Raw genomic sequence first — 26,985 nt, 5'->3', positions numbered from 1 at the left:
TTTAGACGCCAGTCATCCCCCAGGCCTTAATGACATGGTATCTGTAAAGCCCGTTTTGAAACTAAGGGCTGCTAAGTTATAAAATATGCACATATACACTCATACACAATATTATTCATATTTCTAAACTATTACTTTGCATCTATATTATTTATATTATTCATTGTTTTTAAAAAAATATTTTAACATTACATTTGTTCATAATATGTTTTAAGGATTTAGTACTGAACAGTTATGGCTTTCACTTTTGTTATCCATATCACAATTTAGGGAAACATTGGAAAAGTATATTGATGTTCTAAGAATGCTTTTTACTTTCACCAACAGATGGAGCTGTTTTATTGCATATACTTGATACATTTTCATTTACATATTATTCAATTCTTTATTATTTTATTGATTTATAAAATCAGGTCCTGACAGTGAACATTCAGTTTTTAGAATAATATTCTCAGTTCTTTTAAATGCGTACATATATGGTATATTTTTAGCATTTAACAAAATATTTCAAACACGTCACAATTTAAATAAGGTTTTAATTGTTTTTGTATTTTCATTGGATGTCAACATTTTAAACTTCTATTTAAACAGTCAATTTTGATTGTGGTATTCGATGATGAAGTGATACGACAAAAACGTTAGGATATTTTATACTATGTTAATTTTCTTTGGTTTGCAGTGTGATTTATTAGTGTTGGTTCGTGGATTTGCGGAATAAACAATTATCTAGGACTGGCTATCTGGCTTGTACCTTTTTTTGGTTTATCAGTGCAGTTTCAGGTACTTGTGACCAACTTGCTTGTTTCGTGGTTATTTCGTGGTCATGGACTCGATGGCCGGTTCTGGTGTTCCCAACGAGGCAAACAGCTTTGAGAAAAACGCTACGGGTGAGCTGCAAAAGCTCATTGGACAAGTATCTCAGTTGGTCAACCTTCTCACTCCCCTCAGCCAATCGTTAATGGTGCTTGCTAACGGATCCGGTTTACCTGGAAGCCAGGAACTTTTAAAATGTTCAGCTTCGAAGGAAGGAACAAATATTGGTAACAAAGACTTTAGAAAGGATAACAGGGCAGCACAGAGTGACCAGGTTCGACGTGGTAGTCTGGATGGGTTTCCTGCACTCACTTTGCAGGTTCCGACGCGAATGCAGGTGAACCAATGAACATTACCATGCATAACGGAAGTGCTGAGGGAGAAGGACAATTAAACAATTCATTTCCAACAGGTACAAAAAGCCTTTTAAATAATTTTAGATTTTAAAATAGACTTTTCTACGAAAGTACAAAATACTACTTATGGCAATAATGATTCTTATGCCACGATGTTAAACAAATTGGACATATTACTGCATAAATACAAGAACTGTGAAATGGACAATGCATATTTAAAACATTGTCTAAGTTTAAATATAGTTCCAAAAGGTTTACGGGTATGTAAATACCCGAATAATGTTAAAGAAGGATCTGATTTTCATAAAGATTTATTAAGAGCGTTTGATAGATGTGGTATGGACATTATGAGAGCCATTATACGGAATAATGAGCTTGAAATGCAGGTTGTTTTTCATCAGGTTGAAACTGTGAACAACAAAATAGTGAATGATTTGTTATTTTCGGTTGAAACAGAAAAAAACAAATACATTAATATGTTAGCTAACATTGAGTCAAGATGTAAAAAGACACAAGAGAGAAAGTTAAAAAAGATAGATAGAGATGTTAATGAATATAGTAAACAGATACATTATCCAAGGCCTAGGGAATACAAAGAAAACAGCAATTCCCAGAACATGTTTTTCAACGATAATCATATGGACAGATGGGAGGGCGAAGACAACCATGAAAACCTAGATAGACAGGTCCCTTTGGACCACCCTTCCCCGAGATGTTCAGACAGATTAAAGAGAAAGGAACCAATGAATTGCAGGTACAACTATGGTCCCCACAGACAGAAAACATGGGACCCAATAACAACAATGAAAAAAGATTATTGGAAGTAAATTCTACTAATGAAATTTTAAGGAATGGTAATATTAGTACTTATCAAGGATTTAATATTTTTAATTACACCAATACCGAGATTAGCAAGGGACACTTTGCTTTATTCTCAAAAGGTTTCACTTTCATACCAAAGGTTAAGACTAATATTTTTAATTTACTAGTTGACCTCAAGTTGTTTATTCAACAAAAAAATTTGGAAATATTCTTTTCAGCCCAAGAAAAAAGACACGTAAAAAACCCTTTGACCAGAAAAAGCACTTTTAATCCACCTTTACACCCTCAGCAAAAAAACTTTGAAACCCTAGTGGAAAAAGAACTGAGGGAGCATTTAAAACACAGTAGAGTAACCCCCAATCTTACAATAGAAGAAAGGGAAATTTTACAAGGTTGTAGAGACAACAAGAATATTAGAATAATGAAACCGGATAAAGGTGGTGGTGCTGTTTTCATGGATTATATTACATACGAGGGTAAAATGATGGATATTTTAAATGATGAAGAAACTTATGCTAGGGTGTCATTAAATAAAATACACATAGCTTACAGGAAAATACAGGTGTGTTTAAATGATTTACTTTTTGAAGGATTGATTGATTTAAGTACATATAATTTTTTGACTGTCGAAAAACCAAAAGTCCCTTCAATTTTTGGTATTCCAAAGGTGCATAAAGATTCAGTTGATCCTCAACTGAGACCAATAGTTTCGGCTGAAGGCTCAGTGACTGCACCTTTGGCTAAATACATAGATTGTAAACTTAAATCAGTTATTTTGGAAAACAAGACTATTTTAAAAGATTCCTGGGACTTTTTAAGACGTATTGACAGTTTATTGATCAACACAAAAAGTTTCATTACTCTTGACGTGATAGATTTATTCACTTGTATTCCTCACAATACAGGTCTGGTTTGGTTTGAAGAATTTCTAGCAGACATTCACACTATTCCTTTTAAAACATTTCGAACATGTCTTGTATTAATGGACCTTGTATTAAAAAACAATTTTATATTCTTTCAAGGTGAATATTTTAAGCAGTTAAAGGGTGTGGCAATGGGGGCACATTGTGCGCCCACTTATGCCAATATTGTTATGTTATACTGGGAGAAAAAATATGTTTTCTCCTCAAAATATTACAATTGTTGGAATCTATATGGGCACTTCTTGGATGATATTTGTTTATTCTGGGATGACTCAGAAACTAAATTTGTAGAGTTCCTTGAATATATTACTGGAACTACTGACTTTCTGAGGTTCACACATCAAATTAATGACAATGAATTGGTATATTTAGACATTAATTTAGTTAGAACAACAGATGGATTTAAGTCCAGAATACACAGAAAATCAACCTTTTCTAACTCTTATTTACATTTTAATAGCGCCCGCCCACCACACCAAAAGAGAGGGGTCTTTAAAGGTCAACTAGTTAGAGCAAGTAGAATGACCTCTTTGGACAAGGAATTTGAAGAAGAAAGTGAAATCATTATAGATATGTTTAAAACTAGAGGTTATCCAAATGAAATGTTAACAGAAATTTATGCACAAGTAAAGGACGGTAGGAGCAATAGATCTGCTCCCATTTAGGCATAAGATTGCCCACCACTAACACGGAAATTGTAAACTCAGGACATGTTAACACAGAGCAGAAATTTTCGACTGCTTTTACTATGACTTATATGGGTGAAACCAGCATAATTAAAAAAGTAATAAGCACCGAATGGTCTAGATTTGCAAAAATTTCAGATTTAGAAGTTATTTTTGAGACCTTTGCAGTATATTTATAAAAAAGGACGTAATTTAAAAAATATTTTGGAAGGGGGTGCACACAAGTATTTATACAATGTATATGATAACAACAAGAAAGGGACACATAAGTGTGGTAGTTGTGGTTACTGTTGTAATATATTGAACCTTGAGACCCTTCATATAAAAAGTAGAAACAAATACATTAATACAAACGGGTTTGCACACTGTAATGTGATTCATTTTATGTAGGCAAAACTGAGAGATGGTTAAAACAAAGAATTTATGAACATGGTTATGATATAAGGAAAAAGAACGACAATAATACTTTATTTAAACATACTTTAACCTGTGAGAAAGCTAATTTTAAGTTCTTTGTTATTGAGGTAGTACCCATAGACCCTAGGGGTGGTCTTTGGGAGACCCGTTTAGAATATAGGGAATTGTACTGGCAGCTGGTTTTAGACGCCATTCATCCCCCAGGCCTTAATGACATGGTATCTGTAAAGCCCGTTTTGAAACTAAGGGCTGCTAAGTTATAAAAAATACACATATACACTCATACACAATATTATTCATGTTTCTAAACTATTAATTTGCATCTATATTATTTATATTATTCATTGTTTTTAAAAAATGTTTTAACATTACATTTGTTCATAATATGTTTTAAGGATTTAGTACTGAACAGTTATGGCTTTCACTTTTGTTATCCCTATCACAATTTAGGGAAACATTGGAAAAGTATATTGATGTTCTAAGAATGCTTTTTACTTTCACCAACAGATGGAGCTGTTTTATTGCATATATTTAATACATTTTCATTTACATATTATTCAATTCTTTATTATTTTATTGATTTTATTGATTTATAAAATCATGTCCTGACAGTGAACATTCAGTTTTTAGAATAATATTCTCAGTTCTTTTAAATGCGTACATATATGGTATATTTTAGCATTTAACAAAATATTTCAAACACGTCACAATTTAAATAAGGTTTTAATTGTTTTTGTATTTTCATTGGATGTCAACATTTTAAACTTCTATTTAAACAGTCAATTTTGATTGTGGTATTCATCTGATGAAGTGATACAATGAAAACATTAGGATATTTTACACTACGTTAATGTTCTTTGGTTTGCAGTGTGATTTATTAGTGTTGGTTTGTGGATTTGTGAAATAAACAATCATCTGGGACTTGCTATCTGGCTTGTACCTTTTTTTGGTTTATCAGTGCAGTTTCGGGTACTTGTGACCAACTTGCTTGTTTCGTACTATATATTATTCCTATACTGTTATAGTTGTAAGATTTATCTGCATGTATGCATCTTCTCCTAGAATCCAACTTTATACTGTCACCATTACCAATATTGGGGCACTGTTTACATGCCCCACATTTGTAGGTGTCCATCCAAGTACATAAATGTCCTGTGCCTCCTTATTTTTTGTTTCCTTAAAATTTTTTTTAAGCATCTTCCTTTTTATATATAAGCTCGGAGGGTTCATTAAATATCTTTAACGGCATTGGTAACTGTTTAAACATGTGCCATTATTTAAATATCACATCCTTAATAATTTTTGTGTCTTGGTTAAACTCTAAACAAAACGCTTTAGTGTAATTTTTCTCACTTTTAGGGTCTAACTGTGTAAAAGACTCTTCCCCTAAGTATGGGTTGTAGAAATAACTATCAATAACAACTGGGATACATCTTTTGCACTGCCCAGTAACAACTTTGTTCTGTACTCCCTCTATAAATGATGCAGGGTACCCCCTCTCTGTAAAAACATGTTTTTTAAGAAATCACATTCTTGTATAAAGCCACAAAATTAGGAGGTTATACAAAATGCTCTAACATATTGCCCCTTGATTATATTCCTTTTTAGAAAAAAAGGGTGTTCGCTACTAAAATTTGGAAAAGAATTACACTAGATAGGCTTATGGTATATTTTACAAATGTATTGCTTGTGCTTGTGGTTTTTAGATATACAAATATCTAAATAATTAAACTCATTTTCATGGATTTGATACGTGAATTTTAAAAATGTGGTTACAATTTGCAAATAATCAATAAATTTATATGATTGATCATGATTGCCTATACATAAAATATATTTATCATCTAAAAACCTGGTGTATAAATAGTAAACTTTAAAATACAGAGAATTAATAACAAAATTAATTTCCCATGTATGTAGTACCGTGTTAGCAAACACTGGGGCACCAGCAGCACCCATAGCTATGCCCTTGTTCTGGTTAAAAATTTCTCCTTCGTGAAATATGTAGTTATGCTTCAAAACTACATCAGTCAAATCACTGAGGATGCATATATATTAGTGTGTTAAAAAGTCAAAATCCGTTACTACTTCCTGAAATTATCTACTCCCCTATTCATGTGGAATAACAGTGAATAAATGTATTACATTAGTAGTGACAAACAGGACATCTTGTCTATAATTAGTATCCTTAAGCCTACTTAGGAAATCCCATGAGTCTTACTATATGAGTTTTTATGGTTTACTATCAAAAGACTGAAAGTCATAAGTTCTAAAGTTCATATCGTCGACACATGAATATTAAGTAGTTCATTTGGTCGACATTCTGTCGACATTATGTTGACAACAGGCAAGGATTTCTCTTGTCAGCACTGTTGTGCGACCTCGGAGATGTAATATATAAGTAGCGAGGAGTGGGGGGGGGGGGGTGCAGTGTTATTTGCATGTGTCTGTCGACCATTTGAACATCAACGTTATGAATTTGATATTATGAACATTAGATGTAATGATTTCAACCAAATTACTTTTGGAATGTCAAAAATGGCTTGTATAGTTGGATGTCTATTCACCAAAAAATTCAAAAATATTATTACCAATGACCTCTTGTATTAATAAATCATACAACATACATATATCTTACAAGAAAATAGATTGTACTTCATTTTTAGAGGCCAGTGTCTAAGTATTACCTCCATATAACGTGTTAAGCATTCTCCCAGTATAGTCTACAGTACCCATTATAACAATCCCTTCCCATTTGTCAGGTTTCATGATACATATATCAGGACTGCAATTTAAACTTCTAAATAGGCTATATTCTTCATTGGATAGATTATTTGTATGCTTTTTGCACTTTACTAAAGACCTGAGTTCAAATTCCAAAACACTCTCTAACTGTTGTAACACTGGATGTAGGAGAGAGTTTATTATACTTTTCTTGTTAAAATTAAAATCATGTTGAAGCTTATCTGAGTCATATATAATATTAAAATGAATCTTTTATAGGAAAAGCTTAATATCCACCAAAGTATAACTTAAACTGATATTAGTAGATGGCAGAAAACTAAGTCCTTTTTTAAAAAGAGAAAAGAAATGGGTTGTATTAAGACCAATGTTGCTGTAATTAAAAACTTTAACATTTTTGTATTCAAAAATTACCCCCATTCTGAATAATAACTGGGGGGTGGGGGTACTGTCATCTTTATTACAAACTGGTGAATGTAAATTCATTTTCTCCTCCCTCTGTTGGGGAATGGGTGGGACTCCCTGTGTGTCTGTCTCCCGTTTACAACTGTCATCAAAATCAATATTCTCATCCATTTTCCCATATGCATTATTTAGGCAACTGTTCTCTTACAAGTTTAGGGGGTTGTTTGTTGGTATATTCAGAGTATCAACATTATATTCCTTAAATGTGTTCCCCAAAAATATCCCCCTTGTCTTAGGTAGGGGGTAGGCTTGTTTAAGGTCATAATCTTTTTTAGCTCTCACTAGCTTAGCTGCTTTACAATTTTTAGACACATTACATTTTCCATCACTCTCTTGGAATACTTTGTTAAATTTGTCTTGGCGTCATTTAATGTGAACAATAACTCATCTTGTATATTCATATTCAAGGAATCTATTTACTTGTACAAAGTATTCATCATACTCTCATTATGAACAATAAGTGCTTTCATAAGCTCAAACTCACATATGTTGAACATTTCTACAAGTTTGTCATGAAATATACTACCGTTTATAACTTTGTTTGGGTACTTGGATACCCTTAAACCTTTTGGAACCCATTTTCTAATTAAACATTCTATCAGGAAATAGTTATCTAGTAACAGAGAATGATATTTATATAAAGTGCTTTTAAACTTGCTAATTTTGTCCATATAAGATAGAGTCCACAGAAAGTTCATCTCTGTTGAACGAAAAGTCAGAATTGAGCCATGAATCCAAATCCCTGGTTTTACAGTTATCAAGGAATAATTTTCTGTCCCTGATTATCACCAATAGATTCCGGAACACCTCCATGGTTCAAAAATCCATCCCAGGGTAGCTGAAATGCATGATCCTCCATGCGAACCTGCTTCTGCAACCAAACCACCCCATTCTGAGCCTTTTCCTGGTTACACGGAATATTGCAGACTTCAGGTTGTAGCTGGGAACTAAACTAGGAAAAGAAGTGACAGGACCCCGAAACGGTAACTAATCCAACTTTATTCATTAAAACAACCACAATTAGTGCTTTCATCTGTACTAAACAAACCATCAGATGAAGTCTGTTTATTACAGACGAAAGCACTAATCGTGGTTGTTTTAGTGAATAAAGTGAATGGACATCCAACTTTACCAGCTATTTTTGACATCCCAGAAGTCCACAAAAAATGTAGACGATCCCCCCTCCATTTAACTGTCACAGTGAATGGATCCAAGACCTAGCTTTTAGCTGTTTTTATTCATAAGAATTTACAACCTTTTCATGATATAAAAACTCATATAGTACATGACTCATGGGATTTCCTAAGTAGGCTTAACGATACTAATTATAGACAAGATGTCCTGTTTGTGACTACTGATATGATACATTAATTCACTGTTAATCCACATGAACAGGGGAGTAGAGGGTTTCAAAAAGTAATAATGGATTTTGATTTTTTTAACAAAGATAGATGCATAGTCAGTGATTTGATTGAAGTCATTATGAAGCATAACTACGTTTTTCACGAGGGCAAAATTTTTAAACAGAACAGGGGCATAGCTATGGGTGCTATTTCTGCCCCAATGTTTGCTAACCTGGTATTATATGCATGGGAACTGAATTTTGTTATTAATTCTCCCTATTTTAAATTTTGCTATTTATACAGCAGGTTTTTAGATGACATATGTATTTTAGGTTTACCTTTGAAACGTTGAAAATCATATTTTCAAACAGTCAGTTGGGCAAACCAAAATACCGATTTCTGATTGTCGAACATCACTGAAGTTCGAAACTCAGCAAATCGAAGAGCAGATTCACTGTGTTTTGAAGTCCGATATCGAACACACAATGTAATGCAGGGGGGAAGCCCCCCTGAACCACACACATCCCCCTACTTTAATATTCTAACTCAGAGGTCGCACTACAGTAGGGAAAGTGTCCATTTCCCAATCTCCACGATAGTCCACTCCGCACCCAAAACGCCAAATCTGCAATGAGCGAATGTCAATGTGCATTCGCTCACTGCACATTTGATGCATTTTTTTTGGCTATCAGAAAACTTGAAAACATACTTCCACACAACTATATTTCGACAATTTCAGTTTCAATCTTTCAAAGGTAAACCGTATTTTATGGCTAGGAAATCATGATCAGTTGTATGAATTTATTGATTATTTGCAAAATACAACCACATTTTTGAAATTCACACATCAAATACATGAAAATAAGCATAATTATTTACACATTTCTATATTTAAAAACCACGAGCAAAAGCAGTGCATTTCTAAAATATACAACTGTAATTCTTTTCTACACTTTAGTAGTGAACACCCGTTTTTTCATAAAAAAGGAATATAATCAAGGGACAATATGTTAGAGCAGCCCGTATTACCTCCCAATTCTCTGACTTTATATAAGAATGTGATTTCTTAAAAAAAAGAAGTTATGTTTTAGCATAACATTCCATCTGTGTTGTTGAACTTCACTAATCCTTGACTGTGGGCTCGGTTCTGAGCCTCGGAACTGACTCGGCCATTTATTTCAGCTCATGCCTTCCAAACTCTCAAGGTAGGCTTTACCCATAATGCTCCTCTCAAAATGAGCTCAGATCAAGTTTGCCCAAAATAGTGGCAGACAGACAACAAATAATAATAATAATAATAGTAAGAAATCAGATATGTGTCCCTAATAAGAAGCTAGTTCTGGAAAAATTCGATCCACTAACAGTCTCACGCTGGGGGAAGGAGGGGAGGATTCAAGGATTAGTGAAGATCGACAACACAGATGGAATGTTATGGTAAGACATAACTTCTTTATCTGATTTTGTCGATCTTCACATAATTCTTGACTGTGGGTGAGTCCCTAGCTACCTGAATTTTGGGAGATCTCATGGAAGAATATTCCCAAGCACCATCAAACCGAATGATGCTTGTCCCCTGGAGACCTGATCCAATTTGTAATGAGTGATTAAAGTATGAGGAGAAGACCAAGAGGCTGCTTCACAAATATCATTTAACTCATTCACTCCAATGGAGCTCAGGAAGTTTGCACTGTAACTTCCAAAAGGTGGAGCCTAAGCTTTTTGACAGAATCAGATTATATCCTCATATTTCAAACAAATGTTCATATTTCCGGAACCACAGGGGTTATGAAAGAAGTATAAATTGCAAACTCTTCAGCACAAAGTATTTTTATAGTGGTAGTATTCTTTAGGGTTTATGTCTTAAACTGAATTTTATAAGTCACAGTAAACACAGTAACTATTACATTGTAATATTTTGTAAACAACTTATAATATCTCAGCAGCCATTCAAGTTACACACATACCATCAGCAGCATTTTATCCATCTAGCCGAGGGCTTTCATATGAGGTTAAAGAGTTCTGTCTGTGTTGCTTGGTTGTTGAGATATTTAGAAAATTTTGAAATTATATCTACATAAATTAATATCATAAAAACAACAGTTAATATCTATTTACCTGCACTACACAGAGATCAAATATTATTGCAGTTGAGTTTGCCATTGTGTAAGCTTTAAAATGAAATATTTTAAAACCTTGTACATCGCATGGTTTTGGAATTATTGATGCAAATATGAACAAATCAATATTTGACGCCTAGAGGTGTCACTAGGAGTTAACTGCAGATGCACCTGGAGGCATCGCTCGGATGTAATGAGCTGAAGAAGCTCTGGCATGAAAAACTGCAGAAGATGCCACCACTCGAGTTGAGTGGGCTTTTACTGGGCGAGAAAGACGGAGACAGATAAATGTGATACAATCTTTGAGCCATTTCACCAAAGTAACCTTAGAAACTGGGTTATCTAAAGTAAGCGAGAAAAAAGCAACAAACAGTTGGTCAGATATTCTGAAATCCTTCATTCTGTGTAGATAGAAACGTACCTGTCTTTGTGAATTATTATATAAGGTGGTTTGCAGGACAAGGCCGGAAGTTCAGATGCTCTTCTGGCAGATGTAATAGCCACTAAAAATAAAGTTTTCCATGTCAGAAACTTTAAGTCACAAGTAGCTGATGGTTCAAAAGGAGATAAAGTAAGGGACTGAAGAAATAGATCTCATGGAGGAATGGGTTCCTTAAATGGAGGTCTTAACATTAGGGATCCGTTTAAAAAGGCTTTACAAAGTTTGTGTGACATAAGGGATGACCCATCAAATCCCATATTGAAGTTCGAGATTGCCACTAGCTGGACTCTAATTGTTGAGGTAGAGGAACCAGACTGATATAGAGATTAGCTAAAAAATCCAAAACTTTATGAAAAGGGGTCATATAAGGATCAAGTTTGTTCATAAGGGCCCAACTTGAAAATTTTTCCCATTTACTTTGATACAGTTTCCTAGCTGAAGGTTTGTGATCGGCCACAATGATTTGATGGACAGGAGAGGAAAGGGAAGGATGCCTGGCAATGATGGGAATTGGAGAAGCCACACCGTGAGCTTGAGATGATGGAGGTTCAGATAAACCATGCCCTCCAGATGAGACAGCAGATCTGAAGCTGGGTCCAGTATCCATGGTTTCCTGAAGAAATGAGGCCAAAGGAAGGGAAACCAAACTTGTCAATGCCAAAAGAGGGCAATGCGGATTACTGAATTCTATGAACTCTTGGCTTTCTTTAGAAACTGAGATATCAAAGGAGTTGAGGCAAAGGTATAGAGAAGACTAGGGGGTCAATCGTGGAGAAGACCGTGTCTGGGTGACTCCCCCAAAGGACGGATTAGAGCAAAGTAACTGCTGCACTTGTTGTTCATACGGGATGCAAAAAGAGTGCAGCAAGGTTGGCCCCAGTGATGAAAAATATCTTTCACCACCACAGGATTGAGAGACCACTCATGAAGCATGAGAATGGTTCTGCCCAGTTTTTCCGCTATCAGATCGGAGCTTCCAGGAATGTGCATTGCTGTGAGAAAGCTGTTGGAAGAAATTGCCCATTGCCAAACTCTGAGGGCTTCTTGACACAGCGGGTATGATTTAGTTCCCCTTGTTTGTTGCTATACCAGACTACCGACATATTGTCCATCTGAATTGCTACTCTTCCTAGAGGAAGGATATCCTGAAATGCTTGCAATGCTAACAGCACCACTCTCATCTCTACAATACTTATGTGCAAGTTGGCCTCCAGTTGGGACCACGTGCCTTGGACTGTCCTTCCCAGATAATGTCCCCCCACCCTATCTGGGAAGCATCCATGGTCACTATGGCTTAGGGTTGCAGAAGGATGAATGGATGGCCTAAAATAATCTTGTTGGAGTGGAGCCATCATGAAAGATCCTGTTTGCAGCAATGGTAATCAAGATGTGGTGAGACATTGGCTGATCTACCAGGGACCACTTGTTGGCTACCAACCATTGTAAGTCTTGCATGTGATATCTTGCTAAGGGAACAAGAGTGATTAAGACTGCCATTAAGCCTAATGCTTGAAAGACTAATAGGGCTGGAACACTTGTTCTCTGGATAATTTGACTGACTTGAGATCTGATCCCCTGTAGTCTTTCCAGTTGGAGTGAAGCTATTCCTATAACTGTGTCCAACAGGGCTCCAATGAATTCTATTTGTTGTAAGGGTTGTAAATTTGACTTTTTGAAATTTATTGCAATGGCTAGATATGCACAGAGATGCAGAGTGTAATCTCTTGCCCATTCTGTTTGACTCCTGGTAGTAGTGGTGAGCAGCCAGTCATTGAGGTAGGGAAAAACTTGCAATCCTTGCAGTATGAGATGAGTTGCTACCACTGCCATGCATCTGGTGAAAACCCTGGGGGCTGAGGTGAGTCCAAAGGGCAGCGTTCTAAACTGGAAATGACTGACTCCCAGCCAGAAGCGCTGGAACCTCCTGGAGCATTTGTCAATTTCTGTATGCATCCTGAAGGTCTAGAGAGCACATCCAATCATCCTTTTCCATGAATGGAAGTACAGACTGTACTGAGACCATCCGAAATTTGGTTTGCTGAACTGCCTTGTTGAACTGGCTGAAATCCAAAATGAGTCTTCAGTCCCCAGTTTCTTTGGGCACTAAAAAGAACCTTAAGTAAAACCCAGATCCTATTTGGTCTGGTAGGACTTTTTGGATGACTCTATTGCCGAGCACTTTTTGAACTTCTGCCACTGCTGCTTCCCTGTGATTGGGTGGAACATCCAGGAGTCTTTTTGGGGGTTTTGGACTTTTAGAAAGTGGAATTTTATAACCTCTGGATATGATTCCCTGCACCCTTTTGTCTGAAGTTATCAGTTGCCAGGTGGGTTGGTGCAGGGATAACCATCCACTGACTGCCCCCAGAGGAAGGCAATCAGGCCTACCTTCACGGGTGCTGGTAGGAAGTGCCAGGGAAGGAATCTCTGGACCCCTGGTTCTGTGGGCCACTTCTGCCTCTAGGTCGGCGTCTTCCATTACTTCCCCCTCTGCCCTACAGAAAGACTTTGCCACATGAATTCCGGAGGCCCTTGGGATTTTTTAAACCATAGAATCCCACTTCTCTGGTTCCTAGAGTAGGGCCATTGAGGAGTGGAGAAACTTACGCCTATGGCAGAAAGAGTCTTCCCACCTTTCTCACACTTGGCCAGAGTGTCGTTTACCTTGGTACCAAAAAGGAATCATTAGTCAAACGGAGCGTTAATGAATGATGCTTTAAATGGCTCTGCAAAGTCACACAAGTGCATCCAGGAGTGCCTTCTAATGGCTATGCCTGAACCTGCTACTCTTGTCGTCTCCTCAGCTGTATGGGCAATCAGCCTCATGGATAACTTAGAAATTGCTTCAAGGGTGTCAAGCTGAGAAGAAACTTTGTCCTGTACCTCTACAGCTACTGCTCCTGAGGGAGTATCTGAGAGCTCGTTGATTTGATCCCTCTATAACCTTGTAAAGTGCACCATGTAGTTCAAGGACCCGACAGCAAAATTTGATGAAGTGTAAACATGCTTCCCAAACTTATCCATAGTCCTAGACTACTTGTTAGGAGGATGGATAGTTGGACTTTCCTCAGTAAGTACCTTCTTAGTGGCTGCCGCTATCACCATGGCATCCACGGGTATGCCTTTGGACCAATGTTGCTCTTCTTTGGGGGTGGAAAGGATCTGGTCAGGGCTCTTGAGGACCAGTTTAAAGGAGTTGGCCATCTACCACGCCTGCTGACTAATCAGTTTAATAAGCTCATCACTGGGCACAGAGATCCAGGAAGTAGAAGGTTGGGCACGAAAAGCCTCCAGGTATACCGACTCTGGTTGGAAGGAATACCAGCCATCCTTCTGTTTCAAGATATCTAGAATGTCCCTGAAGGAAACATCATCAAGGGGTGATGTGGGGGAACCTTCCCCTTCATCAAAGTCGGTATCTTCAGTGAAGGACTCCTCCGGGGAGTCTAAGTGCTTCCTCTTGCACTTTTTCTTCGCAGGTACTTCCTCGGGGGGATGTTCCAGGGAAGTGTCCAAAGAGGAAACCACCAAAGAGGATCTTTCCTGGGGCTTTTGCCCCCTTTGTACTGGGGAAGAGATTGATGGAAGTTCAGGTCGAGGAGATGTAGAAGTCTGGCCCAACAGGGATGGCAGAGACTGTGGGTTTCCAATGGCCAAAGCCTTCTCAATGATTCGGAAGACCAGCTCCCCCATAGAGGGATGGGAGCCCAGAACGTAAATAGACTCCTTTGGAACCGAAGACTCACCCCGCACCAAAAAAGTGACCCCCGAAACCGAAGCCTGGGTCGATCCAACAAAAGCCAAAGCACCAATGGTCATGGAAGGCTCAGAAATTAAAGAAGTCAATCCATGCACCTCGGAACAGGCCAGGGAGTCTTAAATCTGGGAGGCCTCCAGAGCCGAAGGCCGGAGGAGCTTAAGACAACCCTTGGTTCCAGAAAAGAAGCTGCTACCCAGACAGAGACAGTAGACACTGGGAATGTCAGAACCGTGGGCTCCAATGACTCAATAGGAGTTGGAGGATGAAAAATGGATGGTGTCATAGTAGAGCCGGTTCAAGTGCCAGCTTGGTTAGGAACTGAAGACAATCCCCTCACCATCAGCAGCTGATCCACCAGTCTCATAATGTCGGCTTCAGAGAGACTCTTAGCAGACAGACAGACGTGAAGCAGTCGAAGGGGACCTTGGGGGTCATGGATCATCAAAGGGGCTCAGTGGTTTACCTTCAACAGATCTATAGAAGTGAATATCTGATTCTTGGAAAAAATATCCTCTGACTGCTCTGGTGCCAGTGAGTCTCTTGCTGCCGAGGTAGTTGAAGTCAACTCTGAAGTCTTGGTAGGTACCAAATCTTTTTTCCCCATTTGGTGCCGAGGAACTCTTTGACACTGAAGGCTACTTTAGAAACCTTTTTAGGTGGTTCCGAAGTGCCAGAAACCAAAGAAGGTTGCTTCTTGGAAGAAGAAGATGATGATGAAGAAGAAATGGCTTCCGTTTTGGACCCAGAAATGTCCTCTTCAAAGTCACCTTTTAGCAGTCCTTTAAGAATAAGTTTATTTCTCCATTCGGTGAGTGTCCTAGTGGAGAAACCATGACATATTGAACAGTCCACCTGCAGGTGAACTTTACCTAGGCAGAAGATACACCACACATGCCCAGCTGAGCTGGACATTTTTCTTTCACATTTCTGGCACATTTTAAATCCTGAGGTGCTCTTAGATGACTTGGCTGGTGATTCAGATTTATCAGCCACAATAAAAACAAACACACGCATGGACACACACACACACACACACACACACACACACACACACACACACACACACACACACACACACACACACACACACTCACTCACCAGAAAAGAACAGTGAAACTTTTTTTTTTTTAACAGAGAAAGGGAAAGAAAATACCAATGATGGCATTTAAAAGAATACCTGAATAGGTATAAAGAAGTACCAACAATGGTACTGGGGAAAGAACTACCAACAGTAGTGAAAATAGAGTGAGGGAGACACATACACACTACTAAGTTAGCAAAATGAGCAGGAAGAGTAAAAGGACACTAGAGGTAGATGTGAGAATTATAAGAGAAAAAAAAGGATATTTTTTTTTAAGAAAAAACTTACTTAAAAGCATTACATCACCTTAAAGGACCAAACCATCTTCATATTCAAGTATTCTCACAAACCATGTTACTAACCAATATTACATTACAACCCAAAATACAATAAAAACACATAAATAATACTGTCATTTAAATCCAACAATGTTAACTTTGTAGGGCAAACAAATAATTAAAAGTTTTGCTGATCTAAGTTTTAATACAGGGGCTCTAGAAATTACTTAATTTACGCCTAGTTCTTTGCTTCTAACACCAATTGCCAAATTAACTCTCTATATTCACGTTTGTTCTCCCATTGGCCCTCTCTTGGATCTCCTTTGATTTGTTCAAGGACAGAAAACTTGAAAAATCCTTTTGGACAACTTTTAAGATGTTTTGCAGCAGTGTTTTTGTCATTTGTTTTTCAGGTATGTCACATACATCCTTATATATAGACTTTTTTAAGGCTCTCTCAAGTTTTCCAATGAAGAAAGAGCCACATTCATCACAAATAGTACTATATATAATTCATCACAAATAGTACTATACATTATGCTTATACTGTTACAGTTGTAAGATTTATCTGCATGTATGCATCTTCTCCTAGAATCCAACTTTATACTGTCACCATTACCAATATTGGGGCACTGTTTACATGCCCCACATTTGTAGGTGCCCATCCAAGTACATAAATGTCCTGTACCTCCTTATTTTTTCTTTTCTTAAAATTTTTTTAAGCGTCTTCCTTTTTATATATAAGCTCGGAGGGTTCATTAAATATCTTTAATGGCATTGTTAACTGTTTAAACATGTGCCATTATTTAAATATCACATCCTTAATAATTTCTGTGTCTTGGTTAAACTCTAAACAAAAAGCTTTTGTGTACTTTTTCTCACTTTCAGGGTCTAACTGTGAAATAACTATCAATAATAACTGGGACACATCTCTTGCACTGCCCAGTAACAACTTTGTTCTGTACTCTCTCTATAAGTGCTGCAGGGTACCCTCTCTGTAAAAACATGTTTTTTAAGAAATCACATTCGTGTATAAAGCCACAGAAATGGGAGGTCATATGGACTGCTCTAACATATTGTCCTTTCATTATATTCCTTTTTAGAAAAAAAGGGTGTTCACTACTAAAATATAGAAAAGAATTACACTAGGTAGGCTTATGGTATATTTTACAAATGTACTGCTTGTGCTTTTGGTTTTTAGATATACAAATGTCTAAATAATTAAACTCATTTTCATGGATTTGATACGTGAATTTTAAAAATATGGTTGCAATTTGAAAATAATCAATAAATGTATTTGATTGATCATGATTGCCTATACAAAAAATATATTTGTCATCTAAAAAACTGGTGTATAAATAGTAAAATTTACAATAGGGAGAATTAATAACAAAATTCAATTCCCACGCATGTAATACCAGGTTAGCAAACACTGGGGCACAAGCAGCACCCATAGCAATGCCCCTGTTCTGTTTAAAAATTTCTCCTTCGTGAATTATGTAGTTATGCTTCAAAACTACTTCAATCAAATCTCTGAGGATGCATATATTTTAGTGTGTTAAAAAGTCAAAATCCATTAATACTTCCTGAAATTATCTACTCCCCTGTTCATTTAGAATAACAGTGAATAAATGTATTACATCAGTAATGACAAACAGGACATCTTGTCTATAATTAGTATCCTTAAGCCTACTTAGGAAATCCCATGAGTCATACTAAATGAGTTTTTATATCATGGAAAGGTTTAGCTTCATACTATATGAGTTTTTATATCATGGAAAGGTTTAGCTTCATATCAATAAAAACTGCTAAGGGATAGGTATTATATATTATATTATAAAAATTAAATGGAGGAGGGAGATCTTCCACATTTTGCGGACTTTTGGAATGTCAAAAATGGCTTGTATAGTTGGATGTCTATTCACCACAAAATTCAAAAATATTGTTACCAATGACCTCTTGCATTAATAAATCATACAACATAAAATCTATTTTCTTGTAAGATATATGTACTTCATTTTTGGAGGCCAATGTCTAAGTATTACCTCCATATAACGCGTTAAGCATTCTCCCAGTATAGTCTACAGTATCCATTATAACAATCCCTTCCCATTTGTCAGGTTTCATGATATATCAGGATTGCAAGTTAATGTTCTAAGTAGGCTATATTATTTTTCCTTGGATAGATTATGTGTATGTTTTTTGTACACTCTGCTAAAGACCTGAGTTCAAATTCCAAAATACTCTCAAACTATTGTAACACTGGATGCAGGAGAGAGTTTATTATACTTTTCTTGTTAAAATTAAAATCACGTTGAAGCTTATCTGAGTCAAATATAATATTAAAATGAATCTTTTATAGGAAAAGCTTAATATCCACCAAAGTATAACTTAAACTGATATTAGTAGATGGCAGAAAACTAAGTCCTTTTTAAAAAGAGAAAAAAATGGGTTGTATTAAGACCAATGTTGCTGTAATTAAAAACTTTAACATTTTTGTATTCAAAAATTACTCCATCCTGAATAATAACTGGGGGGTGGGGGTACTGTCATCTTTGTAACAAAACTGGTGAATGTAAATTAATTGTTTTCTTCCCCTTCTGTTGGGGAATGGGTAGGAATCCCTGTGTGTCTGTCTCCTGTTTACAACAGTCATCAAAATCAATATTCTTATCCATTTTTCCATATGCATTATTAGGCAACTGTTCTCTTTCAGTTTCAGGGGGATTGTTTGTTGGTACATTCAGGGTATCAACATTATATTCCTTAAATGTGTTTCCCAAAAATATCCCCCTTGTCTTAGGTACGGGGTAAACCCGTTTAAGATCATAATCTTTCTTAGCTCTCACTAGCTTAGCTGCTTTACAATTTTTAGACACATTACGTTTTCCATCAATCTCTTGGAACACTTTGTTAAATTTGTCTTGGCATCATCTAATGTGAACAATAACTCATCCTGTATATTCATATTCAAGGAATCTATTTGCTTGTACAAAGTATTCATCATACTCTCATTATGAACAATAAGTGCTTTCATAAGCGCAAACCCACATCTGTTGAACATCTCTACAAGTTCAACATGAAATATACTACCGTTTTTAACTTTGTTTGGGTACTTGGATACCCTTAAACCTTTTGGAACCCATTTTCTAATTAAACATTCTATCAGAAAATAGTTATCTAGTAACAGAGAATGATATTTATATAAAGTGCTTTTAAACTTGCTAATTTTGTCCATATAAGATAGAGTTCACAGACAGTTCATCTCTGTTGAATGAAAAGTCAGAATTGAGCCATGAATCCAAATCCCTGGTTCTACAGTTATCAAGGAATAATTTTCTGTCCCCAATTATCACCAATAGTTTCTAGAACACCTCCATGGTTCAAAAATCTATCCCAGGGTAGCTGAAATGCACGATCCTCCATGCGAACCTGCTTTTGCAACCAAACCACCCCATTCTGAGCCTCTTCCTGGTTGCAGGGAATATTGCAGACTTCAGGTTGTAGCTTGGAACTAAACTAGTTTGAGGAATAAGAAGTGGCAGGACCCCGAAACAGTAACTAGACCAACTTTATTCACTAAAACAACCAGATGAAGTTTGTTTATTACAGAGGAAAACACTAATTGTGGTTGTTTTAATGAATAAAGTGAATGGACATCCAACTTTACCAGCCATTTTTGGCATCCCAAAATCCACAAAAAATGTGCACGATCCCCCCTCCATTTAACTGTCACAGTGAGTGGATCCAAAACATATCTCTTAGCTGTTTTTATTCATAAGAAATTAAAACCTTTCCTGTGAGGCGACAACTTTATCCGCTGCACCAATGTGCCACTCAAATAAATAAATAAATAAATATGAAAATATAAAACATAAAATCAACGATTATTGCAAGTTATATTATGAACTGGAATGTCAGTGCTGTAACAATTGCAGTGATTTGAGTGTGACAAACAGTTTTAATGTTTATACTTTTGGCATAACTATTATGATTCAAGAGCTATGAATATTTGTTTCAAGTATGGTTTTACAAAAAGATTTTCAGAAAAAAAAAAAAGTGCAGGATGTACTATTTTCCTATGACGATGTTAGCAGTCAACTGTCCTAAGCTCCTGTGAAGGGGAATGAGTATGTAATCGATTGATATTTCTGTATTCAGTGGAGCTTTTCTCCTCAAATCCCCTCTAAAATGGGTTCTACCCAGTATAGCTATCATGGTCAATAAAACATAAACAAACAAAAATAATCTTATACATACCAACTAAGTATAAAGTGGATATAGTGCTAGGAATTCTGTTTTTTAGAACTACTCCATTTATCTGTCCTAGTAGACTGCAGTATGATATATGCATTTTAGCACCTTTACAAGGTGACAGAACACCCAGATTATGGTTCTATACAAGGTAAACATTGCGCTCTGAGAATTACTATTTTCAACCATATACCATCTGTGCGAAGAGGAAATGAGTGATCTCAAATACATTTTGTGGGGCTGCAAGATGGTCAGATCAGTATGGTTAAAGCTCAGTAAAAAAATTATAAAGCATGATAGGTTCATTGGTTCGTAGAAGGTTACTAAGTTAACGTCCCTAGAGCCCTTAAAAGTCTAGCCATATTTTCCTGAGTTGCCCCAATTCTCAATGGTTAGGTGAGTGAAGTTCACAGAGGAAAGGGTCTATGGTAGTTAATAACAACTCCTTCTGTCCAGGAGGGTAGTGGACGCTACCCCAGGAGTGAATTTGTGGTCACCCATCCATTGATCTAGGTTGCATTTGAAGAGGATCAGGGAGGTGCTATGTTTCACGTGAATTGGAAGCTTGTCCGAGAGAAGTGGCAGTCTCCAGAAGATGTAGCTATCTCTCCACCATGACCATGTTCCTACAAATGCCCTTTTAGTCTTTCACAGTTATTATTTTTGAACACACTTACTTAAGAATCCAAATACATGACTATTATTCAAACACTGTTTATTAAATGTTATACTGCAGTTGGAACGGACTAAATTAACTTAACATTTTGCATATGTTGGTTGCTCTAGGACTGTTTAAAACTGTTCTAGGCTACCAAACTATCTTGTAATTTCTGCAGGACATTCCAAGACTATATACAATCTTTGAAAATATTTAATCTGCTTAGTATTTTGTGTCCATCTTCAAGTTTATTTTGCTGCCTATACACTAAGGACTGAATACAGGGTAACAGCACATTAAGAAGCCATTAAACATCAAATAAAACAAAATGTAACCAATATAAACGGAAATTATAAATATTAAGGGTGTTTATGGCAGCAATAAATATTGGCCAGCTGGGTCGCTGCTGAAGGCAAGATGAACTAAATAAGATGTAAAGGAGTTCCTGAAACAGGACAGAGTTACACTCCCTAAGCTACAGAAAGAGTACATACAGGCACAGGGCCCTCTAAATAAACAAGTGTACTACAGATGTTTCTAATCGAGCATGGAGTACTATTAATAATCCCAATGTGGCAGAGTGCAAAACAGTGGGGAAGGCTGTAATGAGCAGCTAATTCCCCGAGACAGGAAAGTTCCTAAACAGGCAAAGAGATACAAACACCAAGATTTTATTAAAAAAAATAATTAAAATCAAATAAAGATTTAAATAACTAATTTGTGGAATTTGCTATCTCTTTCTACTGCTAAGACTGAACTATTTAGTCATGAGTGCTACACTTATTTCTAAGACTAACAAATATCAGCTTTTTATTGGTTTAGATGGATTATTTATGCAATAACCCATGTCTGGGTGTGGGTAAAGCTAAATTTTCCCATGGTTGGTGTGGTTTGGTCACAAGGGTGAAGCCCGAGTGGCCAAACAAAGACAACCATGGGTAAATCTAGCATTAACCACACCCAGACGTGGGTTATTGTTATTAAACAATGACATTATTTAAGAAAAAAAAAACTTACTTTTCTTAAATAATGCCTTTGTATAATACTTGTGTGGTGCCCTTTCATGGTTTTCCATTATCCTGGGGCTTTTTCTGATGTACTGTGCATGCATATGCTTACGCAGTACATCACAGCTGTGTAGAGGAAGCAACAGAGAAAGGAAGATCTCCGTTAGTTTTTTTTAAAGCTATCTCGCTATGTTAAACGAGTTTAACATAGCTAGATATCTTTAAAAAAGCAACGGAGAAAGGAAGATCTCCGTTCCCTTTTTTAAAGCTATCTCGCTATGTTAAACAAGTTTAACATAGCGAGATACCTTTAAAAAAAGCAATGGAGAAAGGAAGATCTCTGTTGCTTTTTTTTAAAGATATCTTGCTATGTTAAACATATAACATAGTGATATTACAGCAACAGAGATCTTCTGTTCTCCGTTGCTACCTAACACAAACAAAAAAAATCAAGACTTGTACTAATGGAAAAAGTCCAGGCGACCGGACCTTTTTTCATTAGTATATGTCAGATTTACAATGGACACACTGGTTGGGCTGGCCAATCAGCGTGCACAGTTTGGAATACTAATCGGCAGTCATTGTATAACTTATGATATTAACCATGAATATTATTTCATTTTCTGCAATAATACCATCATTTATGTGATACAGATATTTTTGATGTGCTGTGGAGGGACCAATAAACAATTAGCTTGTTTACTGGTCCCTGAATGAAAACTGTTACATTAATGTGCTACTTACATATTTAGAATGCAACAACTGTTTTCTTTTATCTGATGCATAAATTTATATGAAATTAAATATAAATGAGATGAAAACTAAATGTAGTTTAACAGTTTCCAATGAAAACCACAGCAGAGTTATGTTTCCTCTGTATGTATATGCAGTTTAAAAATCTCTCAGTTATGGCTGCAAATGGTTCCTTTGAGATTTTTCATAAGTACTTTTTAACTAACTTTCAAAATTCTCTTACCAAAATACCTAAACAGTTTGACAACTATAAGAGATGCTAGCCTATATAACCATATAATGCATAGAAAACATAAATGTTAGTTAATATTTTAGTTTACATCCACAAATATATAAACAAGCATGAGTAAATACTTACTCATATTCATGTACAAGTAAGTTATATTTTTTCGAAAGTTGTTTCAGTTCATCTGATAGCTGAGCTATCTTTTCTTCCTTCTCCTGAAGTGCTTTGCAAAAGAGGCCTTTATTCTCATTTCTAAGCTGTTCATTGTGTTCCCTAAGTTTTGCATTCTCAAATTTATATTCATCTTTGAACTTGATCATCTCTTGATGGTTAGCAGCCAGATCATTGAAGCGATCTTCCAGCTGAGCACATTTCTTTTTTTCGTGTTTCAACTGTGTTTTGACATCATCAATAAGACTCTCAAGTTCAGTGTTCATTTTTTCCAAAGCCTGACATCGTACCAGTACGTCATCTGCTCTTTGTTTCAAGATGCAGATTAACTGAGACTGTTCATCTAACCGGGACATCAGCATTGCATTTTTGGTGTTGTCATCTTCAGAGAGTGCATAAACCTTCTTTAATGTACTCTTTGTATCTTCCATTTCCTAAATAAATAATTGTGAAATACATTAAAGTACAGTTGTGTAGGTAAACTTACCATAACAATAAATCTTTGAAGAGATCACTCTTGCAGTAGCCAAAGCTATACTAGTTGTATATTGTCAAGGAACAGATATTTGTCCAAATTCCAAAGCTTCAGGGCACCTTCCACGTGCCCTTACAACCATTAGAGCTCTACAGCAAGCAGTTATAAAATAGCTATATGGGCAACAAAATTTCAGTGCTTTCTTGCTTCAGAAACAAGGGAGGCTAAATACATGACATAATAAAGTATGCTAGGATAAAAGAGAAAGAAGGGATCCTGACTCTAGTGCAAAAAAAATCATGAGGGGGAAAGAGGGAGGGTGCCTCTACTGTAACAGTGATCTAGTCAAACATCTGTTGTTATGGTAAGTTTACTTACACAACTGTACTATGTTCTTCATTAGATCACTATTGCAGTATCCTGTGCTAAATGATAAGAATACCAAAGCTTAAAAGAACAGGAAGAGGAAGAAGGGTCAGAATGTAGGAGTCCATGGAGAACAGTCCTAGCAAAACCTGCTTTAGCCCTAGAAAAATAATCACTTTTGTAATGTTTGGGAAATATGTGAACAGAAGACCATGCTGTTGTCGCTAGAATATTTCAAGAGTCCACCCCTTTCCAGAAAGTAATAGAAGCAGCCAGAGTCCTACTAGAATAGACTCTAACTTTGCATGGAATTCTTTTGTTATGATGATAATAACAAAGGTGAAATACCTGACACAACCATTTGGAATAATGTCTGTTTTGACACTGGTAGTTCCCTTTTTTGCCTTCATAAGAAATAAACAATTGATCAGAATTCCTAAAAGTTTTTGTTCTATTAATGTAGTAACCGAATTGCCTGTGGCCATTCGGCGTATATAGAATTCTTTCTCCCTTATTTTTTGGTTCCTTAAAGAAAACAGGGACATGAATGGCCTGGTTCAATGTAAACACTGAAACCACTTTAGGCATGAATGAAAGACTAGTTCTCACAGTCACACTATCCTTGTGAAAGGTGAGGTATGGCTGAATCTCCCTAAGGGCTTATACCTCACATACTCTTCTTGCAGAAGTCAGAGCAACGCTTAGTGCTATTTTCCTTGTTATAAACTTTAAGTCAGTCTTGTGAGCTGATTCAAAAGGAAAATGTATAAATGTTTCCTAAAACGAAATTAAGATCCCATGAAGGGTCTCTTTTCTGGGTAGGAAGATATGTAGCATCCCTTTCAAAAATTGTTTCACTTGCTATAGAGAAGAAATGGGAGAATCCATGGGCAGAGATGGACAAAAGGTAAAACTTGATGGAAGAATAAGAAAGGCCGGAAGATAATAACTCAAACAGGTAATTAAGAACCAAAGGAGTCTGAGCCTTTAAAAGATTTTGGTTCATATCTTGTCAACATCTACAAAAACATTTCCAGTTAGCTATATATGATTTTCTAGTAGCAGGTTTCTTAGCCTCCTCTAAATCCTACTACTGCACGTCATCAGAAAAAAATAAAATGCTGCCTAAAAGGTATCAAATTCTGTCTTCCAGACAACCAGTTGAAGATGCTGAAGATGGCGGTGTATAAAAAAAACAAACCCTTTTTTGTGTGAGCAATTCCATTTTGTGAAGAACCTTGTGGTACTTGCCCCGGCCATTTTCAAAGGGAGAAAGTACAGTTTGTGTAAGTTGCACTTATCCATTACAGTAGATGTTTTGAGTTCCTCATTTTTGCAGTAGCTTTTAGGCTATATGAGTTGTGCCATACACAGGAGACAACAACTGACCAGCTTTCAAAAGCTCTAGCTGCCTTGTACACCTTCACTCTGACTGCTGATTGGACAACACTGTGGAGGGAAAATCAGCAGTCAGGGTGAAAACTCTTCAGGACTTTGTAGACCAAACGTAAACGAGGAGCATACCCATCCTGAACTAGTAAAAACAATTTTATATGCCAACAAATAACTATATACAAAAAATAGGGTGATGGACCATGCATTCAGCTACTGCAGCAGTGAGGAATTCAAACATCTGCTGTTATAACATCAGCTGTTATGGGTAAGTGCAACTTACACAGCTGTAGTTCGTCCATCATTCCCACTGATATAGTGACATTGGGCTATACAGGCTGATTACCAAAACCTATCCAACCTGTAAGGATATGGATCCAGGAGTGCCTGGAGAATGGATCTAGCAAAGCTTGTTCTGGATCTCAAAAAAGTCCAGTTTGTATTGCCTTGAAAAGGTATTACAAAAGACCACGTAGTTGTTGCTGGAATAATTCTAGAGTCCATCTCTTTCCAAAATGCTATTGAAGATGACAAGGTTCTGGTAGGATGAGCTTTTATACTGTCTAAAATTGGTTTACCATGTGGGGATAACAAAAGGAAACAACTTAGGAGAAATATCTGAAAATATTCTGTTTTGATATAGGTTGCCCCTGCCCCAGCAAAAGAAATAAGTACATGATCAGCTTTTCAAAAGGACTTTAGTTCTGTCAAGATACTTCTTGAGCTACCTATGCATGTCCAGAATATATAGAATCCTTTCTCCTGGTTCTGTGGATATGGATAGAACACCGAAAGATGGATGGCTTGATTCATAACAAACTCTGAAACAGCCTTGGCATGAATGAGGGATTTGTTCTTAATGAAATCCTATTTCAAAGGAAGACTAGATAAGGCTCACCCACTATAACAGACTGCAACTCTGATACTCTTCTTGCAGATGTCAGGCAATGTGAAGAGCCATCTTCCATATAATAAATATTAAGTCTCCCTGATGAGCAGGTTCAAATGTAGATATGGTTAACTTTTCTAGCACAAAGTTGAGATCCTAGGAAGGAGCAACCTGTTTATGAGGAGGTTTCAGGTGTAAAACCCCCTTCAAAAATTGTTTTATTAAAAACATAGGAGAAACAGCAGGATCCACGGGAAAACATACTGAAATGGCAACAAGGTATACCTTGATAGAGGAGTAAGAGAGGCCCAGGAGTGGATAGTAGCTCACACAAATATTTGAGCAACAATGGTACATAATCCCTGATAGTGTTCTGGTTATTGGCTAGGCACCAACTAGAAAATATTTTCCTCTTGCCCATATAGGATTTCCTAGTAGCAGTGTTTTTTGTGTTTTTTAGCACCTACTGCATGTCCTCTGAAAAGAGGTGTCTAAAAGGTGTTAGAATTGAATTATCCATGCAGTCAGGTGAAGATGTTTGAGACTGGG

At 36.5% G+C, this 26,985-nt stretch overlaps 1 protein-coding gene across 1 annotated transcript in view; it reads right to left on the bottom strand.

The window, feature by feature from the left end:
* The window catches only part of LOC122805383 (coiled-coil domain-containing protein 89-like), an 815,327-nt gene that overhangs the window by 681,131 nt on the left and 107,211 nt on the right, over positions 1–26,985 (bottom strand). The window contains exon 2 of the mRNA XM_044075483.1: positions 23,276–23,748. Coding sequence (XP_043931418.1) covers positions 23,276–23,745 — 470 coding nt within the window. The 5' untranslated portion in view covers positions 23,746–23,748. The remainder of the gene's footprint in view (positions 1–23,275; positions 23,749–26,985) is intronic.

The sequence above is a fragment of the Protopterus annectens genome, chromosome 6.part1, assembly GCF_019279795.1.
Source record: "Protopterus annectens isolate FY-2018-M chromosome 6.part1, PAN1.0, whole genome shotgun sequence".
Taxonomy (NCBI): Eukaryota; Metazoa; Chordata; order Ceratodontiformes; family Protopteridae; genus Protopterus; species Protopterus annectens.
This window is presented reverse-complemented; position numbering and strand designations above follow the sequence as displayed.